General features: G+C 40.0%; 1 protein-coding gene across 2 annotated transcripts; it reads right to left on the reverse strand.

Annotated features, from left to right (window-relative positions):
- Window positions 1-1,631: 1,631 nt before the first annotated feature.
- SLC35A5 (solute carrier family 35 member A5) lies at window positions 1,632-17,303 on the reverse strand. Of its 2 annotated transcripts, none has more exons than XM_067546107.1 (7): window positions 17,244-17,303; window positions 15,912-16,064; window positions 14,723-14,821; window positions 11,787-11,920; window positions 8,227-8,294; window positions 5,637-6,429; window positions 1,632-3,917 (listed from the first exon to the last, which is right to left on the reverse strand). In XM_067546107.1, the coding sequence occupies exons 2-7, from the start codon at window positions 16,039-16,041 to the stop codon at window positions 3,849-3,851; spliced, it is 1,293 nt and encodes a 430-aa protein (XP_067402208.1). In that variant the 5' UTR covers window positions 16,042-16,064; window positions 17,244-17,303; the 3' UTR covers window positions 1,632-3,848. The 2 variants fall into 2 exon arrangements, with proteins under 2 accessions (XP_067402208.1, XP_067402207.1); XM_067546106.1 differs by lacking the exon at window positions 17,244-17,303 and adding an exon at window positions 16,927-17,042.
- Window positions 17,304-17,412: the final 109 nt, after the last annotated feature.

Consider the following 17,412-nt stretch of genomic DNA (forward strand, 5'->3'; position numbering starts at 1 on the left):
AGCCAAATGTTTACTTGGACTTGCTGCTCTTGCCGTACAAGGACCAAGCAGAGAAAAATCCATGGAAGCCCTCTGAAACCAGCATGCTGACATTAGCTTAGGGTATCTTGGCTGTTCGTAATAGGTTCATCCCCCAAATTGTGGTCTGATGGTTTCATACCTTTATAAACTGTAAACCCTTCTCTAGCTTTCCTCTGTTTTTCCAAAAAGCTGCTCTAAATCCCTCATTCCCCTGCTCAGATCTCTCCAAGCACTTCCATGTTTTGTAATCAGAGTTTAAATAGACTTCAATGGACTTACCTGAACTGGCTCATGTATGGGAGGGCACGATGATGACGTACAAGAACCTGTATAGAAAATAGAATCCGTGAGTCCAAGCAAACTACCTTTGGCTTAATTTTAGTTGTGCAAGCCTCTCAAGTGCCTTTTTCCTTATCTTCAAGGCACTTCATTACTGTGTGCCATCTGCCTATCAGCTACCATTTACCCATACTGTCCTTTGCTCCCTCTGTCTTCTCTTCCTTCAGCTTTGCTCCTTCTTTTAGTTTGGGATACGCTCCCACTTGTCTGCCAAGCCAATGGCTTTTCCTCCTCCAAACACACTTTGATGAAACCTCCCTAGATTAGTCTCTCTAGCCATCGTTTTTTCTGATTTACATCACAATTTCTTGCAGTGTCCTTCACATATTTGTAAAATACCATTATATGGTATGGTTATAATGCTCTACCAATAACATGGGCTAGAATAAAGCACCACAATGGGGTCCTAACCCTGAATTGCTCCCAGCATTAGCTGTTTAAAATCAAGCATTTTAACATGGAGGTCAATTATACGTGCAATTCAGGACCTGACTGCTGCAGCAGTTGGAGGGGAAACACCATGTGCAACTTGATAGGTATTAGCACAACTGGAAGTTGGATATTACACTTGATGGACCAATGAACTGATCAGATATGACAGAGGGTGTGTGTTAATAAGCTATAGAACATATTATCTCGGGTGCATTTTGGTGCACAAGTTCAGCCTGCTGAGAAACACATCAATAGCTGCTGCACACTCTCACATAGCTTAGTGATGGAGCATGGCTCATTAAATGACCCTTTAAGAAACAGTTTTGTGAGGAATTATACAGTGACTGTTTCCAGTATGAAAGATCTTTCCTAGAAGGGAAAAAATTATAGCTTCTTTTCCCTACTAATTTGACTATATTTTTTCTAACTTTTCTTCTTCTTTTAAGTTTATCTGAACTATTTGGACCCCATTTCCCAGTGCCAGATGTCCTTTCAGCAACATTTCATCACCCAGCAGCCACTTTCAACTCACTTTACCCTGCATCTTGCATACCATATATACCAGCGCAGAGTGGGCCTAAAACGTACCAGTGGAGAGAAACCCTACAGGTTATACTTGACTTGCTCACCTTACAGAAACAACCAAATGTCATTATGTACTCCACCCTATCTCTCATGCTGCAGCTGTCAAATGTTCTAGGGTCATTGAGAATACGTGGAGTTTCTGTTTTTATTTAATAGCACTAGTGGCATCTGAGAGAACAGGAATATTGTATCTCTAGTTTGCTGCCCACACTGTGAAACCATGAATATCCCACACCAAAAAGAACTTACGATTTCATAATGAACTTTAGTTTATTCAGGCTTGTTACACAATTAGGCATAATAAATTACATGTAAAACTCAACACCTATTTACAAAGTGATCATATAACATAGGCACCAGTGGATAGGAAAACAGCAGAGTCTCACGCAGAATGCAACAGAATGGTGAGTTGCTGAACTCAACAAGTCTTATTCTGCTCTCAGTTACACCTGCATACCATAAGGAGGAACTCCATGAAGCCAATAGTTAACACAGGCATAAAACTGGGCTGAAGTCAGAATCCGGAACACAGTCAAACCACATTCTTTATTCACATTCCAGAGCTGCACCTGTAGTACGGAACAATACAACCCTAGCCCAAATGGTATGTTTGAAAGAACACTGTAAGTTTAAAAATGATGAGCCAGATTCAAAGAGGCTCTCTGATTAAGCTCAGTTTACAGGTGCTTTGTAAGGCCAGTGTCAAAAAGCAGCTGAAACATACCAATGAATCTAGCCCTCTATTTAAACACCAAAACTCAAGTGTTCTTATCTTAGTAGTAACAGCTCAGATTATTAAAACACACTGAAGTATATGTATAGTTTTTTACTGTTCAAAGTGCTGCACAAACATTCAATAATTAATCCTTGGAACATACCTATGAGGTAGGTAACAGTATTATCTCTATTTTACAAGTAGGGAAACTCAGGCAGGCAGCTGAAATGATTAGGGCAAGGTGATTAATTGATGCAGTGGAAGAAAAGGGATTAGACTCAGGATTTGCTGAATCCACCAGCTCATGCTGTAGGGAATAAGAGAGATCATTTTCAAAACTGAATATACTTTTCACCATTTGCACAGTTTGCTTCCACCATTTCTCTCAGCTTAGACAATAAGACTTTCCAATAGTTTCTAGTCAATTTCACTGTCAGGGTCATAGAATCATAGGATTGGAAGGAATCTTGATAGGTCACTTAGTCCAGTTCCCTGCACTGAGGCATGACTATGTATTATCTAGACCATCCCACATACTAGCACAACTCTGTAACATCTGGACTGCAAACACTGAAGAAAAATGTTGGTGAAAGAGAACCCATGCATCTGATTTTTTTTTTTTCAGACTACAGAAATATTTCTTATGTTTTTTAAAAAAGCTTCAGTTTACAAAAATCTAAATGTTGGGCCAAGTTTATCTTTTTAAATTTAAAACTTTGTATTTACAGATATGGTGAAATGCACATACAGTGAATTTAGACATAAGGTAACTACTTTTATAATCAAGTAGAATGAAAATCCTTGATGTCTGTGATGGGCAAACTGCAAACTTATACTTCACTAAAGGAAAGTATATGAATCCCCTGTTTATTTAAAAGCTTGTATTTCTGAATGCCAGGAAAGCTGCTCTGCCACTGTGCAGCACTAATCACACAGCAAACAAACAAAAAGTATTTATAATTGGCATAATGTTCCACAGGACACACACGAGCAGCAGCAAATCACTTCAATAGTGAGGAAACTCATTCTTCAGCTCTGGAATCATCCTTCAATCAAATTAAAGAGGAGTGCATGATACCAATGAACATGCAGCTTTGGAAATAAGAATACCAACCACTTATATAGCACCTCATATCTTTAAAGCACTTTACAAATGTTAGGAGTCCATTCAGTGGGACTACTCAACTGAGTCAGGATCACTGATGTAAGGTCTACAGGATCAGGCCCTCCATCACTGAAGTATTATTATCCCCATACAACCCTTGTGTATGGTAGATAAACACATACAATTGGGGACATTGAGTGTTCTGGATTACTATACATAATGCACCACCCAGATTATTAAATTAGGGCCAAATTCTCCTCTCATATCACTTTTATTACCAGTTTATCATTGACTGCACTGGAATTAACTTCTGATTTACACTAGTGCAAAAAGAGAAAAAGACCCTTAATATATATGGCTCGAACTCATAATTCTCTAGTTCTCCATGTCAACTTCCGAAATCCAATGTGCTTTACACGTTTTTTTCTCATCTGACATCCCACCCCCAAACCTGGACACACCCTATTCTGATCCTGAAGTTGTTTTTTATTTGCACAATTTAAAAACACAATAAAAATCCGCTGGAAATCACAAAACCCTCCAAAGAGTTTCAGCTATTGCACTTGGAAAAAAAGTGACTATTCTATATCTTAGAAGATATCAACACTGCTCTTTTGGAGAATGTCCAGCACACAGTTGCACAGTCTCTTGCTAGAAGGCATCTTCATCTGTATCAATGTCACTGTTTGCTTTGGTCAGTCTCTCAAGTTCCTCTCCATCCTACAGGAGCCGAAAAAGGGACGGGAAAAAGATATTAACAGCATTAACAAATTTTCTTCTTGTTAGTAATACAAAAATACTTACCTTGAAACAGTCCAGTGACAACTATAAAATCAAAGGATCTGTACTTAAAGTTTCTGTACTGGGATACTAAGATCCTTGTGTAAAATACAGCATCTACCTATTCTTGAAGGACAGTGCCTAGATATTATTTATAGCTAAATATTTACCATTTTTCCATGGCATTCTTCCTGAAATCTTTCCAAGTGCACTGTATTCAATTAAGTTAATAGATGTGTCCCTTCCTATGTTGGAAAATACATAGGTGCTGTGTAATTTGTACTGTAGCTAATTAATTACATCTGCTGAAACATGCAGTGACTGATTTTACAAATATGTGACTATATATGTTATTTCCTGTTAAAGATCATTCTGCACTAGCACTGGGCAGAATTCCAAGGAGACATTTACCCTCCTCTTTCTGGGATAAATGAAGTTTCCCAGGACTAAATGCAGACAGTGCCCTCTGCTGCTCACACACCATAAATATACTATATGTACTGCTCCAGAGGGGTAGCCATGTTAGTCTGTATACAGCAAAAGCGACGAGAATCCTGTAGCACCTTAAAGACTAACACATTTCTGCAGGCATAAGCTTTTGTGGGCTGCAACCCACTTCGTCAGATGCATGAAATGGAAATCACAGATAGGAGGTATATATTTTATATATATATATATGTATATATATACACACACACACATCCAAGGGTGAGAAACATAACAATGGGGAGGACAAGTGCTAAAAAAGTCAATTCAGTTAGGGTACCACTTGCCCTCCCCATTGTTATCTTTCTCACCCTTGGATGTATATATATATATACCTCCTATCTGTGATTTCCATTTCATGCATCTGACGAAGTGGGTTGCAGCCCATGAAAGCTTATGCCTGCAGAAATGTGTTAGTCTTTAAGGTGCTACAGGATTCTCATTTTTTTTTTTTTTTTTAAAAACATGAACTTCATTCTTGTTGCTCAGTTCACCTGAATGTAAAGTCTAGGAGCAAGCCCCTTCCCTACAAAGATTTTCCCAGATTCTAAGCATCAGGATCATCATTCAGAGAAGAGCAAAAATTATAGCAGGAGGTACTGATTCATGAGGAAGGGGCAACTAATATACTGAAAATCTTATACTGAAAATATCCTTATCTGGGTTTCTTTAAAAAAAAAATAATTTTTTTTTAAAACCTTATCTGGATGTTTTAAAGCATCTTAGACTGTTAAAACTGAAATAATTTTAATATCTAATTTACTTTCCTCCCATTTATGCTGTATGTTTATTTTCTGAATTCAGCTGAACCTGGGCTGTAAAAATAGACTAGTGAAGTTCCCCAGTATAACACTGGGATGTTTGGGTTTGATGAGGTATTTGGTTGCAAAAGTTAAAAGAAAATGTTACATCAAGCTGAGATGGCTGCAGGACCATCTGAGGTTAGAGCACAGAGATAGGGCTTCAGCCAGGCCTCAGGAAACACTCTGGTATGGAGCTAAAACAAGGATTTTTTTTTATAAAACTGAGATTGAGCTTGTGTCATTTAAATGAAATTGACAATTTGGTTGAATCCCAAATCCAGCCACATGTCATGAATTCTGAATGGTCAACTGGGTAAACAGTCTGTGAGAGAGGGAATGAATCAGAAACACAAGTATTTCAAAGTCTTACCCCACTGGATCGCTCCCACATCTCACCAAGGAATTTGCTCCTCTCCCGCTGAGTGGCATATTCCAGGCCTTGAGGTTTGCTGGCATTGTAGATAAATATGGAGAGAAGCACCACAGGTGCTTCTAAGAAGAAGTCCAGAGAAGGCTTGAAGTCAAAGATGATGATGGATACAGTGGTGATGATCACGGTGGTGACCTGCGCAGTCAGAACGTGGAACATATTGTCTCGGAACTTCAGAATAAAGGCCACAGACAGCCCCAGGAAGGCAGTAACAAAAATGAGGGCTACAGAGAACACGTTGTGGCCATAAAAGAAACCACAGTACTCTATCTGCCAGCGATTCTCAGAGCGCAGGCCCAGCATCAGCCCATTGAACAGCACCCCAAAGACATACAGCTTGCTGTTCTGCACAAAGATGCTTTCGCCGAGCTGGTCTCCTTCCTTCAGAATCTTTTCATTATAGATGTTGGCCAAAGCGGAGATGAAACACTGCATTATTATGAGCAGATGGCCCAAGCCGAGGCGGAGAGGTTTCAATGCTTCTGCAGTAGTAGCAGTGACATTCCACTTGAAGCTGGGAAAAAACCCTATTATTGTACAGTTGTCCTTTCCCCAGCACTCTTCCTCTGGTCTGGTGTACTGAAGGCAGTGATTAGAAGAGCTGAAAAACATGTCATGATGAAACCCGTGTGTGGCCAAGCTGTGCTGATTGCTTCCAGTCCCTGCAGTCAGGGCTATGATGGACAGGAACAAAATCAGTAGAGATGCCCACTGCACCCCGGAGAGCTGCCGTCTGTGTATAGACAAAAAATCCAAAACTGCTGTCCTTTAGAGTACAATGATAGTTATTAAGCATCTTGAAAACAAATGGCACAGAGAAAGCTCCACACCACAGGCAACCCCAGACAATGAGGGTGAAATCTCAGCTCCATTGAGCAGATGATAAAACTCCCATTAACTTCAATGGGATGAGGATTTCACCTAGAGCTTCATCTTGGACACCAAAAAGGCAGTGTGTTCACAGGCTTCCCCCAGCTACCTTCAAGCAGCTAGGAGAGCACCCGCCTGACTCACAATGAAGACACAAAAACCAAGATTCTGCATAGATGGCACATTTAAGGAAAGACACTTTCAAGAACATGGTTAGCAGCCAAAATTGACAACTAATACAACTGCTGTTTCCATGGAAACAGGTCAGATGGGTGCAAATAAAGCAACTGCATTCAAAAACATCCTGTTTTGCAAATTTTCACTTAAAGATGAACTGAAATTTCTTCATAATTAGGTTTGTGCCCTCTTTTGCTATTTTATGAGTTATAAAAGCAGTCTGAAAGGCTGTTTATTTTGGCTTGTTTTTTACTTTAGAAATTTCTCCTACTCTTGTTTACTTTGGAAGACTTTATGGCAACAGGAAAATTTATGACATACAAAAGACTGAAAGCTGAACAGAGAAAAAAGAAATTTAGTCAGATTGTCAAAAAAACTGTTTTGGGTTAACACCTATTTAACTCCAGTGCCCATTACAGCTTAGGAGAAAGAATGTCTTTGTTAAAGATTTGACATCACTGAGGGGTGTAAAAGGTCATAATACATATTCCCTAGGATTGCCTCCCCCACCCAAGTCCTTCAGCAAAGCAGGTAAGACCATGACTGATATACTGGATATTTCAAAGGGGAAAAAAGTGTTTGCTGTTCTTTAAACACATCATAAAGAATTTTTAAAAAGATGTAAGCTTGCTTTTTAAAATATACTTTGCAATTCACTTGCCTCAGCAGAACAAACTAAAGGTTCATCAAATCTGGCACAATTATAAAACTGAGCACACCTCCATCTATCACTGTTCTCTACTGCATTCTCCATCTCTCATTTGTTTGTCTTCCCTTGTTATGCAATATTTACAACTGGTAATAAATGGGAAATATTTTTGCAAACATTTTCAAATGACCTTTTTCATCAAAATTCTGACAATAAAAGTTGTGAAGATTTCTAACTGCTCTAGTAATATAGTTTAAACTATAAAGTCCTCAGGAGAGTGACTTGTCATTTTATTTGGTCTAAAATGGCACACAACTGCGACATTAGGTATCTTTGCAGACAAAGAAGCCATGTTAAGATGGAGTTAAGTTTGGGAATACATATCAGTAACTTAAGGGTAAAACACATAAGGATGTTTCAGTTATCCCCAAAAGTAATATTACTAACCCAGGTATTTCAGAACTAAGGTTAAACATTAAAAAAAAAATCTAAACATTAAAATATGGAAACGCACAGTTAAGACACCCAAACGATCTTAACTCTACCCTTTTGTGGTACCACGTAACACAATTACAGTACAATACAATTATGATTCTATTTATCTATTACAAAAGAATGAAGGACAAACAAATTTGCTGAGATTTAAACTTGTGCTTCCAACTAAATTAAGTATTTCATACCTACCATAACACTTAAACCACTAAACCATCCCTCTGACTTGTATGCCAAAGATACCAGAAAATACAGAGTATTAAAAATACTATCGCCCTCATGTGGAGAGAAAGAATCCAGCAAAACTTCCCTAATATTTTATTTGCTTTCGTAGCTACTTACTTTAGCACTATCCTGAACAGGAGCGCCGTTGTTATAATGATAAAATTTGAGAATAATACAGCCATGGCCTAGAAAAAAGAGGACAGGGAATAAAGTTATAACCAAGACAGAATCTGACCAACAAAAAAACCTCACCAAATCAGAGTGTTCACCTCTCAGAAGGTCCCATGGTAAAATGTGATCATATTGGGACTGACCTTTCACTCGGCATGAAATACACTCCTGTGAGGAGGAATCAAACAAGATCCTAAATGACTTGCAAGTTCCACATTAATGGCTTAAGTGGTGCACAGAACTTTGTTAGCGTTCTCTGCAAAATGGTAGATTTCATCCTGGGCTAAATAGAGTTGGAAAAATTTTCACTGACTTCAGTGAGCGCTGGATCAAGCACTTTGGACAAATAAAACTAACAGATGGCTGAAAAAGGAAGTTAATAAATAGAATATTTAGTCATTTAAATATTGGGGTGTGCTCAGCTGATTTTTTGCTGTTTGTACTTTGGAGTTTGAGCATTATTACAATCTCAAGAGTGCGCATGAAGACAGATGTTTAAAGCACAGTTCTACTCTGGAAAGGGACTGTGTAAAAATGGCTCCTTCCTAATCCAGAGCCTATTTTCTTTTGAGTATCAGAGTCAGATCTACTGATTTTACTGGGGAAAAAAATGGAGTGTCTGCTTTTGTTTACTCTGACCAGCCGTGCATAGCCAATACAGCTCTGGGAGTCTATTCTGGTTAACTCATCAACTGAATTGTCAACTAGGTACCAATTACAGAACCAATGCTGTCGCACAGATGTAACTGAAAGCATAATTTGAAGATAATGGGTCTGCATGGGTGTAACGGAAAGAAGAATTTGGTCTGCAAAATCTTCATTAATTTGTGATAATGCACAGAAGAACCCAATGTGCCTTTCAAATCCCCAGGCAACTTTGCAGCAGTATTAATTAAAACAACTGTTTTACTTAGGAAATCGGAGCAAATTTGATTTGGATAGTTCATAAACAATGGCATTTTTCAGAGCAGAACCACACTTTAAAGTCTTAAAAATCAGAAGATTCTAAATTCAGGTTCCCACAGGAATTTTTCATAACCTTAACTCTGTCTTCAAAGTCATTCCAGACTGACTCAGCTAGGAAATAGTGGGTTTCCCATTAACATATCTGCATGGCATGACCATGGTCTTTAAATATGAACTGCAAAGGAAATTCAAAACTGAATTATTGCCAGGTTGTGGGATCATTGAAGACATCTGAGAATGCATCATTTATAGTGCATCACTGGTACCAACTGAGCCAGTGGCTGTATGAGACTTTTATCTTATGCCTCAGAACAATGTTTTTCTAGTGCAACTCTAGTGAACTCAGAACAGGAACAGAAGTTAAAAAGAACTTAAAAATATTTTTCTGTCAAATGCCTCTCGTTACCTCACAGCCTGGTTAATGAAGAGTGATAAACACAGAAATCTGGGTTTAACTCAGTTTGAGTCTCCACCGGCAATAGACCTTTATGAAGAAAGATCGCTTTGCTACATGATGGGTTTTAATCAAATATTTATATATATATACACACACACACATGATTTCCATGTTGTGCATATATTCCAAACTTCATGACTTAGGTCTTTAAATTCGCAACCCTAACTTTGCATCAATGTTGTCTTGTGTTAACCAGTAAAAAGGGAAGCCCCTTTCCATTATAATCCAATGTATTATTTGACAAGTAGCAGGTCACGTTTCCCATTATTGTGGTCTCACGCAATGAATACACACAAGAGGTCAGAATTAAGGTTTTCTCTGATTTTCTTGACTTGCGAAATTAAAATCTCATTTTAAAAACCATTGTTAGACCATGAAGCGTAAAATTTCCTTAATTCTGCTTTTAAGAGTGAGAAAAATAGTTGACTAAATAGGTGAATCCAGAATTGATAGAGGAGGTTCTTCAGAAGAGGGACTAGCACAGACAGTACTGTCGCAGAATAGAACCATGCTCCATTGACATTTTGTTTTTGCTTTGTGGTCATCAATCGAAGTACAAACCAAACTTTACAGAGACAGGACATGATGACGGTATATAGTGCAATATCTACCAGACACTGTTTTCCAGCTTTTATTCACTGATGCCCCAGTGAGCAAGATAACAGGGCAGGAATCTGAGCCAAATCTACCATAGACCACTAAGCAGCACATGAGATATGCCACATAAAATCAAATCTTATTTATAAGACATATTAAATAATTAAGAACACCCATTGCTCCAAGCACAGAACCCATGGTATTTCAGGCAGTCACTCATCCAAGTATTAATTAGACCCATACCTACTTCGTTTTTAAAATTACATGAGACAAAGCTTATTCAGGTATGGCCATGCATCTTCTTTCAGGCAAATAACTACTGTCCCTTCAACTGAGAGTTATATAAAGGAAAGGGAGGGTTTTGAACAGCATTTGCTCTGAAGGAAGAGATACAAATTACTTAGTGTGTGTACAAGTTTGCTATGTGATTTTTATAAAAGATCCTCTCAACCAAAAATCAAATTGCTTATTTAAGAAAATAATTGCATGTGGATGTAATCTTTCAAACATCAGATCCTGTGAATATTCAGGGCATTATATCTGTGTTCACCTTTCAAAATCTAAGGAAAACAGTGCATATGTTATTTTAAATCATCCAGACCTTTCCCCACTAAAACTAGATGTTTGCAAACCAGGCAAAAGCAACAGTCCTATTGACTAAGTGCTGTCCATGCCAGAAATGTGACCCTTAAAGGGCAATTTTTGGAGAAAGCCTGTAGGTGAGTGAAAATAAAAGGTTTAGATTAAGTTTAACTATAGTTTCTCTAATGTCATGCTAAATATATGGGAATTCCCTGTTATTTTATGGTCAACACTAGCAGTTTATTTCTTGTCAATACTAATAAAACTTGAACCAAAAAGAAAAAATCCCAGCCCTAAAATGACAATCCCAATTTTTCTGAACATCTGTAGATTGATTTCAAGTTCTGTGAATAAAAGCAGCAAATGTCTATAACGTTGGGTATTAGTTTAGGTACTGGAAGTAATTAAATGCAAAAAAATCAGTATTTGACACTCTTTTCCCCTCCTCTTCCTCCCACTTTTGGGGTTTGACCAGAATGGTATCAGTGCTGAATGGAAGAAAGCAAAATGCAAGTCACTGAATGAAGTCATATATATATAAAGACATTAATGGTAAGAGCTGTATGGTGGATGGGACTCAGAAACCACCTTCTAAGCAAACAGACACACTGAGTTCAAGAAAGGAGGAGGAAGGATTAAGTCTTGCATCACTTTGAAGCCATTCAATCCTATCTCTAAATCAGTCAGGAAGGAGATAACGCAGAAAGAGTCCTCCTCAACTGGAAGCTACAGAACAGGATCTGACAGGCAGGTGGACTGAAGGGATTAATAGAAATGGTCCTTGTATATAGGGGAGCCTTAGACATGTCAACTGCAGGATCATGAACCCTCAACAAACAAATATCCAACAAGGGAGAGACTTGCATCATTTCAATGCTATTTTATTTGGTCTATGTATACTTACTGGTTGGAGGTAGGACAATACATAGAAAACAATCAGGTTATCCAAAAAGTACAGAAAGGCAGGAATTGACCACTTCATGTAGTTACAAAACTCTCTCCATGACGTGCATCCAAAGTCACTATATGAACGTCCCTCTTTAAAAAAAAAAAAAAAAGAAAAGAAAGAAATCAGTCAGTAAAATGAACTTGGTTAGAATGATGAAAATCTGTGTAAAAAGACTTTCCATGTTAATGGAAGTGTGTTTTAATCCCCATTTGACAGGAGAGCAATTGCTTTTTTCCTTTGTTTTAAAGCAGATTTATTATTTGATGAATGGTTTCAGAATGAAAGCCTTGGAGACCTTCCTCTTCCATTAATCTACAGGAGATACACAACACAGGCAGAGGCAGCACTGGCTCCCCCCATGCTCTCGTCAATCTGCCTCAATGGTACTCTTAAAGCAACGACGTCTAAGGAAAGAAGTTCAGTCTCTACAGTCATTCAGTCTTCTGCTCAACAGAGAGACCATCAACAGGGCTGGTGGTACTTTTGCTCGACACTGACTAGGAAGCAGAATGAGACCATCCATCATTATTGATGCTCAAAGAATGGCAGTTAGTCAGAAATGACTTTTTCTGACTACTGGGCATACCTAGATTTCAAACAATAACTTAGATGTAAGAGAGCTGTTTATAGAGCATCCAAAATACTGTAGCACTTTACAGACATGACATAACAAGACAAAACAAAACAGACAGGGAGGAGGAGAGAGGATGCAAGATTACGCTTTGTTTGTAAACTCTTTGGGGGCAGGGATTGCCTTTTTGTTTTGGGTTTGTACAGCACCTAGCATGCTGGGCCCTGCTCCAGGAAAGGGGTGCCTACGTGCTATGATAATACAAATAATAATAATAATAATAATAATAATAATAACATTTGCTTAAACATTCAGGCGTGTGTGTCTTAAAACAGTGTTAATTTTTAAAATGAATAGCTTTGGGGATGGGGATGGGGATAGCTTTGGGGAGAGAAGGGGGAGAAGCACCACAAATAGTATGCACTATGCTGGGACATCAAATCAGCACTGATTCAGAAGGAAGAGTATAGCCTACTGAATCATTGTGATACAGAGGCTGCTTGGCAAAAGGTCTCCTGTTCTTTGAAAACTCTCTACACAGACCTGACAAACTCACTACATTAAACACATTTTGCAGAATAATTATCCATAAAGAACAACATATAAGGTATCTATGGAAAGCTTGTAACTTGTCAAGATTCACAATCATTGTGAGATGCACATATGGTAATATTTAAGGAATAATGTAATTCTATTGAAAGTATGCTTTATGGACTTGGAGTAAAAAGTCACTAGGGGATAATATGTCTCTGAGATAGCCCATTCAAATATGAGGGAGTTGCCACCCCTTGCCCTTGTTAGCTAGTCATGAAGACTCAAATGTCTAGCCTTGCTCCATCCCAAGACTTTCAATGGAAAACCATTGGAGGTAGCAGCAAACAATCTAAACCACTTGGAGGCAAAAACAAAAAACTACAACAGACAACAAATTACCCGGCCTATGAACAGAGACAAAAGAGTGTTTCAGTATAAATCAGAGTGGGGAGAGGCACTCTGTATATTTTTACTAAAGAGACATCTTGAGAACAGGAGCGTTCTCATGAAAAATTGGATCCCAGTTCCTGTGAAGCCAGCCAGATGTGCAACAGACTACTTTTGGGTGGGGAATGGGGGGAATCTACTTTACTAGATAGGAAAGGTATTAATTGAGCGTAGATTGAGATTCACATGAGTTTTTTAGGGTTTTGCTTTGTATCATAACCATTTGTTTCCACCACTCTCTTGTTTCTAGTGGAGCCTCTATTCTTTCTTAAATAAATCTTTTATGTGCTCATAAGTGCTGTGTGTTATATAGGAGAGATGATTAAAGATAAAATTAGTAAACTGCAGTATATTGCACCTTTGGGAGCAGAGGATCTGGGATTTCTGTGAGTAGCCAGTGTCAGGGGCTGGATGTCACAGGGGAATTTAGACAGGCTGGTGTAACTGAGCTGATGTCCAGCTAGGCACAGGCAAGACTCCCTCACGCTGAAGGCAGGGGGTAAAAAGGTGACTCATGGTCCTTGGGTACCCCGAGAACTGTAACGATAGCCATCAGCAGTTTTTACAGCATTAGGTAATCAAACCTGACACTACTTAGGTGATAGGATCTGAAGAGATCACAGACCCAGGGCTTGTCTTCACTTCAGAGTTAACTGAAGTTATAACTTGAATGTTGCCCCTAATTTGAGTCCAATCCATACACAAAACCCTTCCCTACAGCATGATGGTGCTTTTAACTTGAGTTGGCTGCCTAACAGGATGCATAGGCTATGAGTATGTCTACACTATAGAAATTATACCAGCATAGGTACAACAGCATAGTTCCGTAGCATAGACACAGCCTACACCAACAGAAGAGGTTTTCGTATGAATACCATCTCCCCAAATAATGTCAGCTACGTTGATGGAAGCACTGTCGACATAGCTGAGTCTACAGTGGGGATTATGTCAGCATAGCTACATGGGTCAGGAGTATGTTTTATTCGGACCCCTGACCGATGTGGCTATGCTGATATAAATTCCATGTGTAGACCAAGCCTACAGCTTGAGTTTTGCTAACACAATCATTCTGTGCTGCTTTTACAATCACTGTGTTATTTCAATGTGGCCTCTCTCACTCAAGCTACACTAACTCAAGGGGAGTTAATCAAATATAGAGTGTAACTCAAGTTAACTCTCAGTGAAGACACTGTCCCAGTTAGCACTGCAAATAGGCTCTACCATGGTACACCGTGTATACAGTACAATTACTGTACATTTGAATCCATCATACAAGAGCAGAGGTATTTAAAGTATAGGGTGAACATTTCCTAACAGATTTTTAGCCATATGAACTTACTTTTTGTTGTTATCCAAAGTGCCATTGCCATGCATAGCACCAATTTAACTAGCTCAGAGCACACATTCACAGTTGCAGGAAGGTAATCGTATTTGTTATCTGTGAAATTCAGCACAATTGTTACAGTAAATAAACATTCATACTCCTCCAACTTTTCCAATCACATTTAGAGCAACAGAAAGAGCACAAGTCCATGAGAACAGCTTAAACACACCCACTCAAAAAGTTTTGACCAGGTCCCATAAACAATGCACACTTTGTAAGTTAAGATTATATTTAAGACCTTAATTATTAATACTTCATATTTTCAATGGCATACAATTTCTTGATCATTTCACTTTCCAGGCTGAAGTTTTCCATGCTTGGTCTCAAGCTCACAAGTGAATTCTTTGGGAAATTTGAGTACAATTTGTTCAGCCATTATAGAGTGCTACTGAAAGATGAAAAAACATACTTCCCCAATTTAAGTACATTTTTTTTGCTCATAAAAAACTGACAATTTTACAAGTTTGAAGTTTTTAAGGTGGCTAACCCTTCTTCAAGGATTCAGCCTTTTCATTGTTAGCCAGAGTTGTTATAAGTATTTAAAATCCGTTTGACACATACTCTTTGTCAGTTTTTGCTAAAGTTGGAAGCAACAATACTATACAGTAACCTGACCCTGAAAGACAATGACTTCTGTGGGTTGAGGGCACAGCACCTTCCAACATCAGGCTCATAGTTCGCATCAGAGCTAAGGGCTATATAGAAGGTTTTCAGCACAGAAAATATTCTCTCTGACAGATTCCAATACAGAATAATAGTAACAACTAGCTCTTATACCACAATTGTCAAATGAAAGAGGTTTAATAAAAGAGGTATCACCACCACCATTTTACAGATGGGGAAACAGAGGCACAGACTTGCCCAAGGTTACCCAGCAGGTCAGTGGCAGAATGAGGAATAGAATCCAGAGCTCTATCCACTAGACCACAGTGCTTACCCAGAAACAGATTGTGTACTAAAACCTTTATGCTCTTAACAAACCTGCAACTGAAAGGCAAGGATAAACATACTGCACTAATAGGAAATCAAACCAAGTAAATATATTTGCAGTGAAGAGGTAAACTCAGCATCTACATTGTTTACCCTAAGCAGAAAACTCTACTTTCTCCACTTAATACGTTATATATGAAACATCCAAACTTACCTTCATTGGCCGAATACTTCATCAGAAGAATACGACTTGAGCCCAAGGTTACAAATGCTCCTCCTAGCAGGAAGGTGTACAAGGCTGACTTGGAGCACCATCGAGACTGGCTGCAGCCTTTGGTCTCCATTCTGCTGTCTGGCTGTCAATGCCCTTTGGACAACAAAATGCAAATAACTCGTATGCGTATTTTCAGACTCTGATAACAGCTATCTAAGCACACATGCATTTTATTGCTTTCTGGAATCATACCCCAAAATGAATACATTTGGAATCATAGTTTGGAATAGCTATGAGCAGCAGCCAGAGACACACAACATGCACTGAATGCTCCAGTGGAAGACCACAACAAAGCAATGCTGGGAGAAGAATGTATTTGCATAACGTTGAATAATTACTAGGTTAACCAAATGATATACTCTTAGTTTCCACCTATTCTTTTATGATTTATCACATTTTAAAAAACAATCTTGTTCCTATCCAGGGCAATTTGCGAAGTCTCAGGGGTTGAAACAGGGACTCCTTCATTTCCATTGAGTCCAGCTAGGCCAGACCCCTACACAAACCTCTTATTCACAGCATACATGAACATGATCAAGACTTATGTTTACTGTCATTATTAGTTACCTGAGGCACCGAAACCAGGACATGAGAGAATAAACAGGAACCCTCCCTCTCCTGTTTCCTATTGGCGCTGGTCTGACAAAGAGCAGGGAAAGACCAAAACTTTGCTCCATTACAGAGCCAAGCTGGCGCGTTGCCTGGAGACGGATGGCCCTGAATCAAGCAAGCAAGAGACTGCAGCTGCCCCTGAACGTGGGTGCACAGACGTGGCAGCACGTGGAGATGCTTCGTTACCCTGGAGACCGCCAGCTGCCCCGCGCCCGGACCCCCCCGGCTGCGCTACAGCTAGGAGGGGCCACCAGCAGCATGGGGTGGGTGTCTGTCTGTCTGTCTGTCTGACACTCACTCACTCACACTCACACAGGGGCCGCCTCTGATGGGCAGTAAATACCTTGGCTCGCGGCAGGCAGGGGAGCGCTAGGTGCCGGGGCGGCCCTGATGCGCCGATAGCCGCAGGCCGCAGCTCGCTGCGGCCCGAGACCAGGGACGCTCCCGGGTGAGAGAGACCCGGGCTCCGGCCCGGGAGAGCCGCCACGCCGCACAGTCCGCGCAAGGGGTCCCCCCGCCCCCGCGCGCGCCCGCCGCTCCGGACACGCACGCGACCCGTCACACAGTGGGGGAGGAGGCAGGGGAAGACAGACAGCGGCCCGCCCCCTCTCGCTCAGTCACGTGCAAAGGGGCCCCCTCCCACACGTCAGATACACTCACGTGACTCCTGTTTCCCTCCGCCGTGCTTTCTCCGCCTCTTAATCCGTCTCTCACAGCACCAACCCCGTTCTGCGCGTGCGCGGTGGGAACTGTCTCCGCAGCTGCTCATGCGCGTGCTGGGCTGTATCCGGCAGTCGGGTCGCCGCGCACGGGCATAAAGCCGTCTCCG

Source organism: Emydura macquarii, unplaced genomic scaffold, assembly GCF_026122565.2.
Source record: "Emydura macquarii macquarii isolate MOO-44397 ecotype Brisbane River unplaced genomic scaffold, CSIRO-AGI_Emac_v2 contig_1119, whole genome shotgun sequence".
NCBI classification, from domain to species: Eukaryota; Metazoa; Chordata; order Testudines; family Chelidae; genus Emydura; species Emydura macquarii.

Bases quoted from the DNA above. Each gene is read 5' to 3' on its own strand.
- SLC35A5 (XM_067546107.1), bottom strand. From the start codon at position 16,041: ATGGAGACCAAAGGCTGCAGCCAGTCTCGATGGTGCTCCAAGTCAGCC. The intron at 14,822-15,911 runs GTAAGTTTGGAT...TGAATTTCACAG, and splicing joins GAAGTATTCGGCCAATGAAG to ATAACAAATACGATTACCTT. The intron at 8,295-11,786 runs GTAAGTATACAT...TCTTTTTTCTAG, and splicing joins TATTGTCCTACCTCCAACCA to GCCATGGCTGTATTATTCTC.